This window comes from Ovis aries, chromosome 2, assembly GCF_016772045.2.
Source record: "Ovis aries strain OAR_USU_Benz2616 breed Rambouillet chromosome 2, ARS-UI_Ramb_v3.0, whole genome shotgun sequence".
NCBI lineage: Eukaryota > Metazoa > Chordata > Mammalia > Artiodactyla > Bovidae > Ovis > Ovis aries.
This window is the reverse complement of record NC_056055.1, coordinates 71,618,181-71,638,227: the sequence shown is the minus strand read 5'-3', so window position 1 is coordinate 71,638,227 and position 20,047 is coordinate 71,618,181. Positions and strand designations below refer to the sequence as shown.

At 36.3% G+C, this 20,047-nt stretch overlaps 1 protein-coding gene across 7 annotated transcripts in view; it reads left to right on the top strand.

Moving 5' to 3' along the window:
- Positions 1-20,047, top strand: part of RFX3 (regulatory factor X3) — a 343,496-nt gene that overhangs the window by 226,142 nt on the left and 97,307 nt on the right. For all 7 annotated transcript variants that reach the window (XM_060409419.1, XM_042243406.1, XM_042243408.2 and 4 more), the window contains one exon: positions 4,324-4,582. In XM_060409419.1, coding sequence (XP_060265402.1) covers positions 4,324-4,582 — 259 coding nt within the window. The remainder of the gene's footprint in view (positions 1-4,323; positions 4,583-20,047) is intronic.

Sequence of the window (20,047 nt, the reverse complement as noted above, 5' to 3'; positions counted from 1 at the left end):
ACACATCTGCGTCTCTTTCCCTGTCTTGCATACAGGGTCGTCATTGCCATCTTCCTAAATTCCATATATATGTGTTAGTATACTGTATTGGTGTTTTTCTTTCTGGCTTACTTCACTCTGTATAATCGGCTCCAGTTTCATCCATCTCATCAGAACTGATTCAAATGAATTCTTTTAACGGCTGAGTAATACTCCATTGTGTATATGTACCACAGCTTTCTTATCCATTCATCTGCTGATGGACATCTAGGTTGTTTCCATGTCCTGGCTATTATAAACAGTGCTGCAATGAACATTGGGGTACATGTGTCTCTTTCAATTCTGGTTTCCTCGGTGTGTATGCCCAGAAGTGGGATTGCTGGGTCATAAGGTAGTTCTATTTGCAATTTTTTAAGGAATCTCCACACCGTTCTCCATAGTGGCTGTACTAGTTTGCATTCCCACCAACAGTGTTAAAAGTTAAATTATTTTAATGTGATGAAATATTTGAGAGAATGGGCTAAGTACATATTCCAAATCCAGTTTTTTACCAGCTATGTGCTTTGGATAAAGCTGTTTAATCTATCTAGACCTCCAAATATTCGCCTTGTCTTTGCAAATAGAAATAACAGTATCTATCTCATAAAGTTGTAATGAAGGTTAAGTGAGTTAATACCTGAAAAGCACATAAGATCGTGCCTGTTGCATAGTAAATAGTAAATTTAGCTATTAATAGCTATTATTATATGATTTATTTGTAAAATCAACTTGCTACTGGAAAGCATACTTAAAGGTTTTGTTCAGACTGTGAAAAGGAAAGTGGACACAGTTTCGTGCATCTGTCAGTGTTTATTTCTCTGTATCTGTTTGTACATCTTACTTGATTATACTTAAATACCAACATCAGATTGTGTTAAGTACAGCTAAATAGGGTCACTGTCATATTTAGGGGACATAAGATGAACTCATTTCTCCTTTTATCCAAATTTAAAATCAACATGGCTGTTTTATTAAAATAAGTATATACTGAAAGAAATATATAAATGAGATTTCCAGTTGGAAAATACAGCAGTATTGAGAAGAAATGTGTATTTTAAATGATACTTTTCTATGTGTAAAAAAAAAACAACAAAAAGTATTCTCTATGGAGTTGTTTCTGTCATCATCCCAAACTAAAATTTATACCTGGATCTGTGGTGGTTTTTTTCTGGAAAGCAGTAACTTTACCCAGTGTTGAATACTTTTGGAGCACTCTTTATTATTTTACTGAAATTTGCATTAGAAATTGCAATATAAATATAATTTGTAATGGGTTAAATGACCTATTTTAGATAATACAGAAAAATCTTGAGATAGTTTAGCCCGATTTCTCATGCTCTAACAAAACTGCAAAAAAAGAATGTATGTTTTAGAAATTTATGAAAGTGACCATTATGCCAAATAACTTTTAAGTAGAGCCCTATTTTATTTGTTGATTAGTGAGCCCACTACGTAGCAATAGTTATGTTAAGTGTTGAGGGTACAGATGGGAATGAATGCTCCCATAATTTCATGGGAGCATGAAGACGTAAGGAAATTAACAGTGCATTGAGGGTTGTATTTCAGGTGTGTGCAATGTGTTGGGAAAGTACAGAGAGGAAACCTGACAGTCCTGTAAGGAGTGGCTATAGAATACAGGGGTGTAGAGGAGTGATTCTGAGATAAGGCGATGCTTGAGCTGAGAGCTCAAGGCTGACTTAGGTGAAGGAAGAGAGGTGCAGACATGCAAAGGCCTTCCAGACAGGGGAAACCCCACACAACATAGCAGGGAGGCAAGAGAAGCTAGTGCTTTACAGGAGATCAGCATCAAGGTCAGTGTGGTACAAGCAAAGACTCATTTGAAAACATGGCTGGTACCAAATCCGGAGCTTGTGCCGGCATCGGCCCTGAGAAGACAGGTCAAAGCTTGTGAATTTCTTCCCAAGGCAAGAGAGAATCACAGGAAAGTTTTTAAGAAAAGCTTAATTTTCCTATCTTCCTTTTAGAAATATTCCCCTGGCATCAGAGTTGAAGATAGATTGGAAGAGAACCAAATAGAGGAAGGAAAACTAGTTAGAAGGCAATTTTAATGGAGAATATTATGAGTTAAAGGACCCCTGATAGCTCAGTTGGTACAGAATCCACCTGCAATGCAGGACACCCTGGTTGGATTTCTGGGTCGGGAAAATCCGCTGGACAAGGAATAATAGGCTACCCACTCCAATATTCTTGGGCTTCCGTTGTGGCTCAGCTGGTAAAGAACCACCTGCAATGTGGGAGACCTGGGTTTGATCCCTGGGTTGGGAAGATCCCCTGGAGAAGGGAAAGGCTACCACTCCAGTATTCTGGCCTGGAGAATTCCATGGACTGTATAGTCCATGGGGTCACAAAAAATCGGACACGACTGAGAGACTTTCACTTCAGTTTACTCACTCATTATGAGTTAAGGCAGTGAGTACAAGAATGGAAAGGAGAATTGGAGAATTGTTTCGGAGGTAAAGTTAGTAGGACTGATGTCAATCTGAGCAAGAAAAGTATGCATGCGCTCAGTCACATCCGCCTCTTTACAACCCCATAGACTGCAGCCTGCCAGGCTCCTCAGTCCATAGTTTTGTTTGTTTGTTTGTTTTTTAAGCAAGAATACTGGAGTGGGTTGTCATTTCCTCCTCGAGGGAGTCTTCCCGACCCAGGGATCGAACCTGCATCTCCTCGCCTTCTACAGTGACAGGCAGATTCTTTTACCACTGAGCAAACTAGGAAGTCCTGAGCAAGAAGAATTAGCAATAATTTCCAAAGCTGAGTGTTGTGGTGCTGCCCTCTGCTGAGAGGGGGGAATATAGGAAAAAGAGCAGGAGAGAAAAGAATTCCCTTTTAGGTATACCTTCACTTTTACATAGGAGACCTCCCAAATATCAGGGGTTCCCAAGCAGAGATACTTAAGTGACTCTCAGAAATCTAGATTTAAAACTCTTAAAGTATAACCTAGCGTGTTGTAGTCCATGGGGTCACAAAGATTCAGACACAACTTAGAAACTGAACAACAACAAAAGTAAAACTAGAAGTGGAGGTATAAACTTATAAGCATGAATATGGTCATGTAGTATATGATCAAAGTGTTTGGTCTGAATAAAAGAGAGAAAAGATAAGAGCTAAAATTGGAGACCTCAGAAAATTACTATTTAATATGCCAAAAAATAATTGAGCCTCCAAAAGATTCTTGAAACACTGTGGTTAAAAAAATTAAAAGGTGAAAGAGAAATGCCATAGAAACTAATGAACAAGAAAGATTAAAACAGAAAGACCTTGCATATACATTGAAATGTCCACAGACATCTACACCAAATTGTCAGTACTGGCTCACTCTGAGATGTAGTGTTGAAGAGAATGACCAAAAACACTGGGAATTTTAATCTGATGTTTGAATTTTTTAAAAGAAAAGTATTTTACACCTTCCTACTATTTTTGAAACTTCTTGAGAGCCTACACTAATTGCAAAATAAAAACAAAAGTCATGTTAAAATGTATGATATAGTCAATTGAAAATTAAAAATAAATCCATCAAACAAGCTGCTTAATCAGAACAGGGCAAGGAGGGAAAGGGCAACATGGCATAGTCAACAACATTGTACTGCAGATAAGTCAAGAAAGATGAGGACTGACAGCAGCCTTTTAGCTTGGTATTTAGACGAGGTCACAAGTGACCTTATTAAAAGCATTTTCAGTGAAAGGCTAAGGGCAGAAGCTTGACTGTTGTTGGGAAGCAGAAAATGAGGACATGAGGTAGCACAGTCATCTCATTGAGGAGAAGCTTGAGTGTAAAGAAGAAAGAGTTAGGGATTTAGGGCACATGCTTTGCTCAAGATCCTGCCTAGTGGTTAGAAAGAGATTTATGCACGCTACCTTAGTCATGGAGGTTTCCTGCAAGTCACCAGCAGTGTGAAGTAGTTTGGGGAGCTGACTTGTCAACCCCTCTTCATTCCAGATCCCAGCTTTCCTAAAACTGGGATTTGCAGAAAGTTTTATAAGAAATTTAAGAAGTCACACAGCAGGATTTCTTGAAGGGATAAGACCTAAGCTTATTTATGTACTTGAGGTAGGCCCTAATAGTGGCAAAAACTCTACTGTGCAGAAAAGTGTTGAGGTACTTATAAATAAATGTACCTTTAATTTGGAAAGTAAGCCCAGCTATTTCTGGGAATGAAGTTTCACAAAAAATACAAAACTCACCATGTCCCAAAGGCTAAGCTGATATATTTTAAACATATATTCACCCTGGAAAAACAATAAGATGATATAAATAAATTTCTTTCTTTTCTTCTTCTAAAGCCGAACAACAACTTACCCTTACACAGAAACACAGATGTACAGCCAAAACACTGGAGGGAATTACTTTGATACTCAAGGGAGCTCTGCACAGGTGACTACCGTGGTCTCATCTCACAGTATGGTGGGCACTGGTGGGATTCAGATGGGCGTCACAGGAGGACAACTCATCAGCAGCTCTGGAGGAACCTATCTGATCGGCAACTCAATGGAGAATTCTGGACACTCGGTGACACATACCACTCGGGCTTCCCCAGCGACAGTAAGTATCTTAAGTTTTTATTTGTTTAATTCAGCTTCTTGGTGGCTTCTTCCGTACACTTTTCTCTTTAGAGAGAAAAAACAAAACAAAACACTGGGCCGGGGCAAGAATGTGTTGGGAAGTTTTAGCATGTAACTTTTTCTAATGTATGTTAAAATCTGTACTTTAGAGTAAAATTAGACATGCTTACCCATATGTGAAGTTATTTTACATTGAACCAGAGGGACACTTTGGGGAGCACTGACAAAGGCCATCTACACAGTAATTTTCAGTGAAAAGGGAAGTACTTGCCACTTATCAAGGCCTTAGGAAAGCTGGGGAAATGGGGAGGATGAGTCCTTTGCCACTTTCATTTTCATTCCAGTGAAAAACATTTAATAATTCGGCTCTGATCATAGGTGTGAGCAAATAATAACTTAGGAACACAAATACATATTTGAGTTTTCAAGTTTTTAAAATTTAATAAGTATGTTTATTTTGACACAAGACATTTTAATGTGCTAAAAAGCTATGATAGAAATAGTAATAAAAACCTGTGCAGTTTTTGATGTCCTCAAACTCTGTAACCTGGTCTTTCCTTTTTACTTCAGCTAAGGATAGGGAGAATAATCATTTAGAACCACCTAGCTAAAGTAGAAATGGAATTGGTCTTACAGTTGTTTCATATAAAAGGGGCCTGGAAATTTGGCTTAAGTGCAGGTACCCCTTTTCTATACTCCTACCATATAATTTGTTCTTATAATGAAATAGAAACAAATAGAAAATAATTATATGAGAGGCTTTACATTTTTCACTTTGTGGATTTTCTTCATGATATAATATATACTTGGTAAGTATTTTCTATATATATTTTCTGTTTGTAATGATTACCATGTATTCATACCTTCATCATTTAGTATCTTTTCCCTAATCTGTCTTTAAAGCCCTTTATTTTTAGTTAACTCTTTCCTACTAACATCAGAATAGATGTTCCATTCTTTTCTTTGTATTTTTGAAGCATTTCTAATATCCATTTCCCTCTTGCTTTTAATAACACTCAATACGGCATTTCTAAACCTTTCAGTAACATCAGTATATTTATGTAGATCAGAAACTAAATCGTAGATTCTCTTGACCTCAGTTCTCCTGTCAATGAAATAAGGGATTAGTTAGACTAAATGATTTCCTAATTTCGTTTCAGCTTTAAAATCATATTTACAAAGGAATTGTACAATATTTTGGATGTAAAATAACTAAATTTACCATAAAAGGAAAGGCGATAGATTAGGTGCCAGTACTTTATAACGCTCCTCATAAAGGTCACCCAGACAGTATTTTCAGTGGAAAGGGAAGTACTTGCCGCTTACGAAGGCCTTAGGAAATCTGGGAAAATGGAGAGGAAGAGTCCCTTTCCCACTTTGATTTCATCCACCTCTCTCAGGCTGGCTTATCACCACTCCATCCCACACCCGCTCCTGTTTCCCCTTCCCCAGACATTCCTGCTTGCCTTCACATTGATTTCTAGCTTTCTGTTAAACATCCTCATGAGCTGGATATAGGTTTACTAAATTTGCTAGTGCTATCACTACTGAGATAACTAAGTTGATTATTTCAGGTTATGTGTATACAGGTACAGATTTTGACAGGGTAAATTTTATAGCTTGATTTTCTTTCTTTCTTTCCTATATAGAGTGTAAAAAGGGGCATGACTCTTTAAGTTATCCATTACACAAATACAGTGCAATTTTTATTATATTAATTGGTAAATTAAACTAACTTAAAATCATTGACTTACACCACCTGGAAATAGGGAAAAAACTTTCTTAAAAAAGAAACCATCGATTCCTAGTATCAGTTGCACATATTAATTTACACTTTTTAAAAGGCATTCATATTTAAGCTTTTGTTACAGGTGGTTTTTTGTTTTCATTTTTACAAGAAAACTTTCTTTTTAGTAAAAGGAGTTTAAATGTTACCTAAAGAAATAATTTTTACATGGAAAATCATAAGGTGCCCTCACTGAAAACACACAAAATAGTGGCATATGATAGATATGTATTAACTAAATATACATCTGATAGTATTATGTTACCTTGCATTTACTACCACCATTTATATGTGATTTAGATTCCCCCTCAGTCGTGCTGAAGGTCTTCATCTGCTTCATTCACCATAGGCAGTGATTCTGTGCACAATTTCATCTCTGTTCTTTACTATAATAAAGTTAACAAAGTTTAAGTGCCATGACACCTATTTAACATTTCCTCCCATCCTCCTCTTGCCAGATGCTAGAAAATTTGTACAGTATAGTTGCTTAGACTACTAGAACTCTATAGAGTTTTTGGTAGGTGCTGTGTTATTAAAGGGGCTTTGCTTATTTTCCTGTACCTTTTTCATTCACTGTAGAACCATACGAAGAATGTCTATGAGTGCAGTCTTTAACAACTTGTGGTCAAGACGCAAGCCAGTTTTTTCCAGACACTGAGCCAGACTGTGCCATATAAGTTCAATTTTTCTGACTGTTCTTTAGTGTTCAAGCTGTCACCTATAGCAAGCCTGACGAAACGAACTGTGTAGGCATTCGTATTTCTGGCCTCTACTTTGGCCAGAATTCCTGAAGGGAAATGGTCAATTGGGCTATTCGTTAACAGCCTATAATAAATGGAATAAATCATTAATTCAGTTGATGTGAAACTAATGAAATTTGAGGACTTAGGAATAGCACAGACCTACTACTTCTACTCAGTTCCTGGTTAGCAAGGTTTCCTGCTCCAGTTCTTAGAATAATTGCCTTGATTCTCTCTTACCTTTGACCTCTGTCTAGATAGAAATACTTCCATTTAAATTCATGAGGAATAATTTTCAGCCACAAAAAGGTTTACTCCATTGTGCAAACCAACTTTTCAGGATAAGCCAATAAAAAGAAGAGGTCATATTTGAAATTGAAGCCACTACTAAGAAAAATAAATGGTTAGCACTTGAGATATTTTCTTACCTAATCTAATAGTCGATATAAAACCATCTTTCTTACACTACAAGAATCTCTACATTAATGGAAAATTTATATTTGAGCAAATATTTAGTTTTATAACCTTAAGTGAAAAAATATTTTACATAAACATGTTTTAGAGTTTTGTTTTTCCTATGCATTGTAAAATGTTTCAATTTTCAAGGTATAGAGAGATTTCAGAATTTTTCAGAAGATAATGATGGTAACATGTTAAATTTTATTTGATGAATGTAGAATGGTACAAACTACCAATATTCAGATTTGGTCAAAATACTTTTTCTCCTTTTACTTACTGTATTCTTTATTTGGTCAATAGAGTCCATGTGTATAAAGTTAAATATGTATATATATATATTTTTTTTAGTTATTTAAATATAAGTATAAACTTACATTTAAAAGGCATCTCCTGCTGATAGTATTAGATAAGAATTTTTCAAAAGATTATGTAACATTTTTCTTGGGACATCACTGGATATGACTTCAGCTAAGTTACTACTTAAATACATGTTTTACATTTCATTAAATTAATGCTGCTGCTGCTGCTGCTAAGTCACTTCAGTCATGTCCGACTCTGTGCGACCCTGGAGATGGCAGCCCACTAGGCTCCACCGTCCCTGGGATTCTCCAGGCAAGAACACTGGAGTGGGTTGCCATGTCCTTCTCCAATGCATGAAGGTGAAAAGTGAAAGTGAAGTCACTCAGTCGTGTCCAACTCCTAGCAGCCCCATGGAATGCAACCTACCAGGCGCCTCTGTCCATGGGTTCTAGGGATCTATTTATTGTTAACATTTTGGGAGAACATGGATATTAAGGTAGAAGAGTTGACTGCTGTCATATCTCAACTCATTATGCTTTGATCTTCTTCTAAATACAACTCCCTGTCAGTTTTCATTCCAATTCCAAAGAAAGGCAATGCCAAAGAATGTTCAAACTACTGCACAATTGTACTCATCTCACATGCTAGAAAAGTAGTGCTCAAAATTCTCCAAGCCAGGCTTCAGCAATATGTGAACCATGAACTTCCAGATGTTCAAGCTGATTTTAGAAAAGGCAGAGGAACCAGAGATCAAATTGCTAACATCCGCTGGATCATCGAAAAAGCAAGAGAGTTCCAGAAAAACATCTATTTCTGCTATTGACTATGCCAAAGCCTTTGACTGTGTGGATCACAATAAACTGTGGAAAATTCTGAAAGAGATGGGAATACCAGACCACCTAACCTGCCTCTTGAGAAATCTGTATGCAGGTCAGGAAGCAACAGTTAGAACTGGACATGGAACAACAGACTGGTTCCAAATAGGAAAAGGAGTACGTCAAGGCTGTATATTGTCACCCTGCTTATTTAACTTCTGTGCAGAGTACATCATAAGAAATGCCGGGCTAGAAGAAGCACAAGCTGGAATCAAGATTGCTGGGAGCAATATCAATAACCTCAGATATGCAGATGACACCACCCTTATGGCAGAAAGTGAGGAGGAACTAAAAAGCCTCTTGATCCTCTTGATGAAAATGAAAGAGGAGAGCGAAAAAGTTGGCTTAAAGTTCAGCATTCAGAAAACGAAGATCATGGCATTTTGTCCCATCACTTCATGGAAAATAGATGGGGAAACAGTGGAAACAGTGTCAGACTTTATTTTTCTGGGCTCCAAATCACTGCAGATGGTGATTGCAGCCATGAAATTAAAAGACAGTTACTCCTTGGAAGGAACGTTATGACCAACCTATAGAGCGTGTTCAAAAGCAGAAACATTACTTTGCCAACAAAGTTCTGTCTAGTCAAGGCTATAGTTTTCCAGTAATCATGTATGGATGTGAGAATTGGACTGTGAAGAAAGCTGAGTGCCAAAGAATTGATGCTTTTGAACTGTGGTGTTGGAGAAGACTCTTGAGAGTCCCTTGGACTGCAAGGAGATCCAACCAGTCCATCCTAAAGGAGATTGGTCCTGGGTGTTCTTTGGAAGGAATGATGCTAAAGCTGAAACTCCAATACTTTGACTACCTCATGAGAAGAGTTGACTCATTGGAAAAGACTCTGATGCTGGGAGGGATTGGGGGCAGGAGGAGAAGGGTACGACAGAGGATGAGATGGCTGGATGGCATCACGTTCTCGATGGACGTGAGTTTGAGTGAACTCCGGGAGTTGGTGACAGGGAGGCCTGGTGTGCTGCAATTCATGGGGTCGCAAAGAGTCAAACTCGACTGAGCGACTGAACTGAACTGAGGGTCTCCTTATGTGTCTTTAATTTTAAATGCTAAATTATTTTCCATATAACAATATTTTTTTTACAATTTTGAACCAGAACACATTTTGCACACGAAGATCAAAAATTTTTGATTATAGTAGTGATATTTTTATACTCATCACAACATAGTTTATCTTATATGAAACTATACAGTAACTAGCAATTTGCTGTAAGAAGCTTTATTTACTCATTCCTCCATAAAATAACATTTGTATTCTTATAATTAGATGGTTATTTATGGAGTTGTTTTTTCTTCTTGATAAGGAAACTAACTGAATAAGATTACATTAATCATTTTTGAGACTGTGCTATGAAAGCTAATTTTCTACTTTTCTGTATATACATTTAGTAATTATATATGTTAAATGACTTGCTAAAATTAGATCCCACCAAAGGCACAAGGTAAATGTATCAAAACTAGTACTGTTCGTATCTCTACCTCTTTTGATTAATGTAAAATATTGTAATTTCTTTCAGTTGTTTGGAGGAAAATTTGAATGTCTATCTATGGCTATTTAAGTAAAAGTTTGAGCTATCTTATGTAATGTATAGAAAGTTAAGAATTCATTCAAAAATTTTAATGCTTTTACTTCTTTATCCTTGAATTTACACATTTGTGGATATGCTATGTGAGAATGCTTTTTCTAGGAAGATGGATACATTTTGTTATTGTTTAGTCACTAAGTCATGTCCAGCTCTTCTGCAACTCTGTGGACTGTATAGCCCACCAGGCTTCTCTATCCGTGGGGTTTCTCAGGCAAGAACACAGAGAAAGTGCTTCACAAGATAGCGCTTCATAAAATGACTTTGTTTTCTTATTTTCTACTGGAGTGGTACCAATGGCTATTTCTTTTAAAGTTTTTATTAATTTATTTTTATGAATAAGTTATACATTCTTAAGTTGCACAATTCAAAAGATAAAAGAAAGTTTCATGCAGTGTCTCTCTCACTTGTTTCTCAGTTCTTCTCCTAGGAGGCAGTCACAGTTACCGAGTTCTTTGAGTGTCATTCTAGAGATGCCTTCTGCATGTATAAGCAGAATGTCTCTCTCTTTCCCTCTCATTAAATTTTTTTGCAAGTAGTAACAAAAGTAAAACATGCTTTTTTTTTCCCACTTCAGTATGTGTCAGAGATTTTCTTTCTTTATTTTATCAGTACTTAAAGGGCTTCTTTATATTTAAGGGGAAATGGCTATATTAGAAGGAGCTATACTGCCCATACTTCTTACCAAAGGGTAAAAAATGTTAAAATAATGTTGGATTACTTGTTATAACTTTATAGAGATAGGAAAGTAACGTAGTCACATGAGATGACAACGTGTTTAACTGTCATATATACAGACATGCTTGGAAGAAATGTTTAGAAATGTGATGTTATACTTAAATCAGTTATTTTACATTTTGCATATTATAGAAATAATAAATTTCTATTTTAAATAATTTTCTTATAGCCTTGCTGCTGCTGCTAAGTCACTTCAGTCGTGTCTGACTCTGTGTGACCCCATAGGCGGCAGCCCACCAGGCTCCCCCGTCCCTGGGATTCTCCAGGCAAGAACACTGGAGTGGGTTGCCATTTCCTTCTCCATCTTATAGCCTTAATGATTTAAAAATGTAAAGCAAAACTACTTTTCCCACTTATTTTGGCAAAAGTATGTATGTCCATTATAATCTTCATATTTTCTCTTTTCCTATGTCCCATTTTCCCTAGGCCAACCTGAGGTCTCAAATAAAACTCCTCTGAAAGAGTACCATGAATCTTCTGCTTTCTGCACTAAATCCTGAATTGACTGAAGGTTCTGGGAACTTATTTTCAAAGCACCTAATTAAATGGGACTTTGAGTGACTTGTAGTCTCCATTGCTTTATCTGTATTCCATTCAGTTGTCAGTCAGTTTCACACTGCTCCAGCTTTGAAGCTGATAAGATCTAGAGGCAGTAATTTTATGGTTAAGATTGTAAGACATTCCACCCCTAGAAATCTTGATAAAGTAGAAGGTTAAGACACACAAAATGATGGGGCCTTCAGCCACTCCTTAGCATAGCTGATGGAGTCCTCCTTAATTTCTAAAGCAAAATAGAATGTGTTATTTTAATTTTTAGCTATTTCATACTCAAACAGCATTTCAGAACCCCAGGTATGTTGCAACATGCCAGAAATGGCTAGATTTTATTTCAGCCAAAATCTAGATTAGGAGTGTTTAATGATGTTTGTAAATTCTGATTATAAATATGGAAGTTAACTGTTCCAGGTGACCTGTTGCATAACTTTCACTTGGTCCTTATATTGTAAATCAAATTGCAAGCTAATTTACTAGTTTGAAACTAATATAGATTTTGATGGAAAAAATCACTGATGTTTCATTTGTGGAAACTGTGTGATCCAGATAAAATATAAAATGTATTGCTGGCAAATTTAAATATACTGTCATCTGTGAGCTACATATGAGTCAGCTTTAGACCCATAATATTTTAATACTGCCTGTTCCGCTGATCCATGTCTTTTAATTTAATGAGGCTAACGATCACATGATGCCTATGACCAAATGTCAGTTCTCAAATGAGAGAGAATTTCTCTGTGTTTATGAGTTCATACTCCAAAAGCATGTGATTTGGTTAACACTTTCTCAGCAAGCATAACTACAGTTGTATTTATTGGCCATGGAATTATTTGGTTTCTTTTAAAATCTAGATTTTAAAAAATATAACTATTGGTGCCCCCCAAATTTCATGGGTTAGGGATTTTATAAACTAACTGTAGAATGTTAAAGTAATTTAACTCATTTATTTAAACTTTACCCACTATAAGTTTTAGTAACTTTCTCATCACCTTGTGAGAAAAGAAGATGTGATTTATTAATTGTGCTTTCACAATTATAGGAAAGAAGCAGTTAGACAGGAGAAGGAAATAAAATATAAAATTAGAGGTCAGAATTTGTAGATATGACTGTATACTTGATAAAAAATCAGAGAGAATCAAATGAAAATCTGTAACAAATAATAGAATTTAGTAATGTGACTTAGTACAAAATTTATATACAAAGAAGTCCATAGCTTTTCTAGATACGAATGACAGTAGTTAGAAAATAAGCCAAGATATCATTTATAATAAACTCAAAATATACCAGGCAGTAAGCTAATAATATATGTGCAAGATCCAGCTGCTGAATAAAACTTTTTAAAGTTCCTAAGGGACACAAAAGGAAACCTGAGTAATTGAAGAAGTTGTTTCACTATCAAATATTTTGAATCTCCATAAAGTAACTTAAAAATTTTTAATATGATCCCAATCAAGATACCAGTAGGTTTTTTCTTTTCTAAGAAAAGCTGTTTACATAAATAAACCTACCTATAAGAATAGTGAAGAAAGTTGTGAAAAGAAAACTAATGATGAATGACAATGGGATACAAATGGCCATACCAGTTATTCAAATGTACATAAAATTAATACTTAAAACAATAATCTATGCACATGAATAGACTAATATAGGCCAGTAATAGACTAAAAATCATAAATAGGCCAAATGCATTTAGGAATATAAAAATGGCATTGCCTGTAGGTAGAAAAATGTGAACTATTGATAAATGATGTTTGGAACAACTGGTTAACTATTTTTAAGAGAAAATTAGATTGGTTCCATACATTACTCCAAATATAAAAATTAATTTCACTTGGAAAGAAAAATATTTTTATTATCATTCTCTTATAATGGAGAAACATGATATAAAATTTAGATCCTACAAAAAATACATTGATGTGATCAGCTCAATAAAAGTAAAAACATTCCATATGAAAGAAACCACAGCAAAAAAAGGCAACAGTGAAACAACAACCTCACATCAAGTTTGAAACATTATATTCAAAGCATGAATTACTTCAATATACACACTACTCTTAGAAATCCTTCAGGAAAGAAAAAAAAGGCCAAAAATGAGGAAAGTTTTTGAAGAAGCAGTCTACTGAAAAGGAAATGAAAAATAAACTACAAAGAGATACTATTTTTTCTGTCTCACACAGGCAAAACTAAACAGTTAGTAAAGCTTGGCAAAGGCATAAGGAAATAGGCAGTCCCATTGTTCTTAAGAAACTGTATTGGTATAGGATTGGTGAGCAATAGGAAATTTTAATCAAGATTTAAAAAATACATATCTATTGACTCAGAGTACTTATAAGAATTTAATCCACTGGTGATACTCTTACATATGTGAAATGCTGCATAAACAACTATACTCATTCAAGTTATTTGTATTAGAAAAAGATTGAAAGAAACCTAACTGTTCATCAGAAGAGAAATAAATATATATTTTTCCATTGTCCATTCAGTGGGATTTTACACAGTCTTTTAAAAGAGTGAGGCAGTGTGTATGTGTATATATGTATGTAAATAGATATGGAAAGATCCCTAAATATATTGTTAAATGAAAAAACAAGTAGTGTGTGTATGTGTGCATGCGTGTGTACATTGAATAGAAACATACTTTTTTCTATGAAAGAAAGAAAGTGAAAGTGTTAGTCACTCAGTCATGTCCGAGTCTTCATGACCTCATGGACTGTAGTCAGGCTCCTCTGTCCATGGGATTTCCCAGACAAGAATGTTGGAATGGGTTGCCATTTCATTCCGTAGGGAGTTTTCCCGACCCAGAGATCAAACCCAGATCTCCTGCATTGCAGGCCGATTCTTTACCGCCTGAGCCACCAGGGAAGCCCCATACATTCCTATATGCTTATATAAGTACAAAGATATCTCTAGAAGAATGCATGAGGGGAAAGGGTGGGAAGCATATGAATATATTTTTAATTAAAAAGTGATTTATTATTTTAAAAAAATTCAGGCAAGCTCTTAATGATTATAAAGTGTATCTACCCAAATGCATATAACTGCAGCAACCTTTTCTTTTACTTTATGCCCAATAAAAGATTGTCTACGAGGGATCATGGTTCAAATTAAACCTTGATCCTTGCTTTTAGAAAAGGTCCTCTTTTATTAGACTGTAGAAAGTTTAAACAATGAAAACTTGCATTAAATTTAGTAAAGATATATAGAACCGTTCTTACTATTAAATATTTTGGAGTGAAGGTGAACTTTTAGTGTTTTTATTCATATACTCAGAGCCTGGATTGTTATCTTTAATCACTAACTCTCTCAGACATTTATTGAGCAATCACTATTGACCAGGCACTGTGCTTCTGTGGTTGTAAGGTTTACAGTATGGGTAAATAGAGCTAATTTCATCACTGAAAGGTACCTAATACTCCAAGGCAAAAAATGGAAATCACAAAGAGCCCCAAACTTCGTTCAAGTGGTTAGCTTTCATTTTCTTTTTCATCACATTATTTTTTAAATCACAAATGTTAATATGTTGTAAATTGATTAATTTTAGATTCACCAAAATTATGATTATCTTCTGATTATGTTACTAATATAAATTGCAAAATATCTAAAGGTTGGGTAAGATTGGCTAGCAAGAGAATGAAAGAGAGGCAAAATTTCAAATAATACTTAAGAAACACCCCCTTACATAGAGTTGGCCAGGGCCATTGTAGGAATACCTGTTACCACCTTACTTATTCTCTCTGAAGTATTAATTGCAGTCTAACCCTGGCAAAGAAAAAGATTAGATCTTGTTTAGTACAAGTTTCCGGGGAAGGCAATGGCAGCCCCACTCCAGTACTCTTGCCTGGAAAATCCCATGGATGGAGGAGCCTAGTAGGCTGTAGTCCATGGAGTCGTGAAGAGTCGGACACGACTGAGGGACTTCACTTTCACTTTTCACTTTCATGCATTGGAGAAGGCAATGGCAACCCACTCCAGTGTTCTTGCCTGGAGAATCCCAGGGGCGGTGAAGCCTGATGGGCTGCCATCTGTGGGGTCGCACAGAGTCGGACACGACTGAAGCGACTTAGCAGCAGTACAAGTTTCAAGTTTCAGTCACTCAGTCGTATCCGACTCTGCAACCCCATGGACTGCAACACGCTGGGTTTCCCTGTCCTTCATCAACTCCTGGCGCCTGCTCAAACTCATGTCCATCAAGTCGGTGGTGCTATCCAACCATCTCATCCTCTATCATCCCCTTCTCCTCCTGCTTTCAATCTTTCCCAGAATCAGGGCCTTTTCTAATGAGTCAGCTCTTTGCGTCAGGTGGCCGAAGTATTAGAGTTTCAGCTTCAGCATCAGTCCTCCCAGTGAATATTCAGGACTGATTTCCTTTAGGATTGACTGATTTGATCTCCTTGAAATCCAAGGGACTGTCAAGAGTCTTCTCCAACAGCACAGTTCAAAAGCATGAATTCTTTGGTGTTCACCTTTCTTTATAGTTCAACTCTCACAACCATACATAACTACTGGAAAACCCATAGCTTTGACTAGATGGACCTTTGTTGGCAAAGTAATGTCTCTGCTTTTTAATATGCTGTCTAGGTTGGTCATAGCTTTTCTTCCAAGGAGTAAGCGTCTTTTAAGTTCATGGCTGCAGTCGTGTTTCCATTGTTTCCCCATCTGTTGGCCCTGAAGTGATGGGACTGGATGCCACAATCTTAGTTTTCTGAATGTTGAATTTTAAGCCAACTTTTTTCACTCTCCTGTTTCACTTTCATGAAGAGGTATGTTTAGTACAGTGTTCCTCAAACTTGAATGTACATTATGTTTGGAGCATTGATTAAATGCATTTCTGGGCCCCATCCTCAAGCCTTTTGATTGAGTGTGGAGAATGACCTAAGATTTGTATTTCTTGTAAGCACCTGGTGATTCTGATAATGCTGATCCAGAATTACACTTTGAGAAAACCTATGTTTTAATGATTATATGCACTAAATATAAACTGAAAATGTTCATAGTACTCAGAACAGTCTGCAAAAGGCAGAATTGAAATATTAAATTCGAAAATATAAATGTGGCCTTAAATCCTGTCACCTAATCCTAGCCTAGCAGATTCCTGAAGGGTGATTGTAATCCCTAGAGCTTATACAGTTGATATCTTAAAATTAATTTTAAAAAATTAATTTTATATTCATGCACCAGTAACGCCAGTCTCAAAGAATCCTGGTGAGGGTGGAGGGATGTGGGCTTTACAGAATAATCAGTGGAGAAGGCAATGCCACCCCACTCCAGTACTCTTGCCTGGAGAATCCCATGGACGGAGGAGCCTGGTAGGCTGCAGTCCATGGGGTCGCTAAGAATCAGACACGACTGAGCGACTTCACTTTCACTTTTCACTTTCATGCATTGGAGAAGGAAATGGCAACCCACTCCAATGTTCTTGCCTGGGGAATCCCAGGGACGGCGGAGCCTGGTGCGCTGCCCTCTATGAGGTCGCACAGAGTCGGCCACGACTGAAGCGACTTAGCAGCAGCAGTAATAGAAGCCCAAAACTACAGTGGTTTCAGTTTACCTGGTTAAACCAGATGTTCTCAGAACACATTCACTTCATGCAAGTACCTTCTGTAGATTTTTTTTTCCTTATCAATATTTCAAAATAGCTTGAGGGAATACAAAATTGCCAAAACTTTAGGTTGAAAGCAAAACAATAAAAAAAAAAACTTAGATGTCATAAAATTATGAGTAAAAAACATTTCATACAGTTAAACATTTGCAAGATCTGACTTCTTTTCTGTAAATGCTTAATGTATAAGATTAAGATATTATTTTAGCTACTTCTGGTTCAAGAGATGAAAAGCAAATCTGGTTAGGTGTGTTTTCTGGGCATTTTAAATGTTTTTAAGAGTTAAAAGAACAACCAGTACTGAATCTTTCAGCTAAACTTTTCTTTAATATTGCTATGAAGTAATATATTCACATGTTGATTCCTATATCGGTTGAATTACAATTTACAGAGTAGTATATTCAGAACTTTAGCTTCAGTGAGCTGTTTCTGTCTGCATTGCAGAGATTCATGGGCCCAAGAGACGCTTGTAGATCCCTAGAAGGGAAGTTACTAGAAGGGAATAACTGTTCACGCAGAGCATTCAAAGTTTGGGGGCCACAATCTACAGTGAAAATACCTTTACATTGCGGCCTTTTACTACTCATACACATACATACATGCATGCATTCATGAGCACACACTTGTATGCACACACATAAGACTATTACATACATAATATACATTCATATATAGAGGACTGAAGCCAAAGTTATGCATACTGTGTGCCAGGATATTTGAGTATTTTTCTACTCTATTTGATTTCTTTAATGTTTAAAAAATGCTGGTCAGGGTAGTTGAATTTCATAACCTACTAATGAGTTACACCTTACTTTCTGAAAAGTGCTGCTTTGGAAAAACTGAAGAAGAGATCAAAGCATCAGCAACACATATGAGCAGCCAGGATGCAGTTTTCATTCTTTTTTTAAAAAAATTTACTTGTTTTTAATTGGAGGATGATTACTTTACAATACTGTGTTGGTTTCTGCCATACATCAACATGAATCAGCCACAGGTATACATATGTCCCCTCCCTCTTGAACTCCCACCCACCTCCCATCCCGTCTCACCCCTCTAGGTTGTCACAGAGCACTGAATTTGAGCTCCATTCTTTTTATTTGTTTTTCATTATTGTTGTTTTGCATTTCTAACACATGTTCAGATGATTCTAACAAGTGTCTAGGACCACACTTGGAAAACACCTGTGTTGTGATTATATAGACTAAATGCAGGGTGAAAGGGTTTTTTCCTTTGTGCTCTTGGTTTGAAATACTTACTGTGAAAGTCCCCCTCCATCCAATACACACTAACACACCAGGAGGTGATCATTTCTAACAGGTATAAGGGCAGTTGTCACATGGCTCATGTCAGTGATCATGGGTACTTTTTCTAAACAAGCCACCAAGTAGAAATGTTTGTATCTTGCTGTGCTGTGCTTAGTCGCTCAATCATGTACAACTCTTTGCAACTCCATGGACGGTAGCCCACCAGGCTCCTCTGTCCATGGGGATTCTCCAGGCAAGAATACTGGTGTAGATTGCCGTGCCCTCCTCCAGGGGATCTTCCCAACCCAGGGATCGAGCCCAAATATGCAATCCCACATTGCAGGCAGATTATTTACCTTCTGAGCCACAAGGGAAGCCCAAGAATACTGGAGTGAGTACCCTATCCCTTTCTCCAGGGCTCTTCCTGACCCAGGAATCAAACCAGGGTACCCTGCATTACAGGTGGATTCTTTACCAGCTGAGCTAGCAGGGAAACCTATTTGTATCTTATTTAATCTCAAATTCAAACAAAATGTTAAGTCAGTAGTTCAGGAGAAAAATTATCCCAAAGGAAATTTCCAGTCTTAAGTTTATTCTCTTCATTGGGTTTCTCTAATGAATTTACTTCTCTTTTACAAGGAAACAAAAATGATGCTTCTCCAAAAAATGCTAACTTGTGAGGTTAACAAAATAACCTATATTAATAAGAAAATGTAATCATTACATAACTATTTTATGACAAGTAAAACTGACTATCATTCAAAACTTTTTGTTGCTTTGTAAGTTGATCACTTTGAAATCATTTTCAAGCATTGCTTATTAATCATATTCAAGCCCTTTCTGTTAGAAAATGAATCTTGTTAATAGCAAATCATTTAACAAATTTTAATCTTACAAGCCACTCCTCAGAAGATATTTTGTTAAAAAACAGTGATATTTCCACTTGATTAATGTTCATGTTGTATTTGTATAAAATGGAAATTATGTTGAATGTAGAGTGATAAATCTTGGATTCCAGTCTCCAGGTGTATAAATACCTATGTAATCCCAGAGACACTCAATTTTCTGATTCGTGAAAAGGAGATAATATTGCTTGCCTTTGCTGTTTCACAAAGTTGTGAAGATCAAATGAGATTTAATCTAAAAAGGCTTTATAAATCATAAAACATTGTGGTATTATTTCTGTTTTTAAATTGCTTTAAATTGTTCTAGAAAGGAAATCATTTCTACCATGAGACCAATTTTAATTGTAGTGGTAGTTGAATATATCCATCTTGACCTTTAGTCTTTAAAAAAGATTAAAAAGCCATTTCAGAGTCACTAGAATATGCCATGACCTATAGACAATGAGTAAGTTGATATAATTATTCTTTTTCATTCTGTTAATGGCATGTAGTTGAATGGTCGATATTTACATTAAGACAAAGTTCTGACTGTCCATATATATGATATTCTATTTGGGCCATGGAATAGGTGCCCATAATATCTATATAAATCACATGAAAGGGGAGCTTCTTTCTGGCCCTCTGCAACTCCTGCAAAAAGATTCAGCAT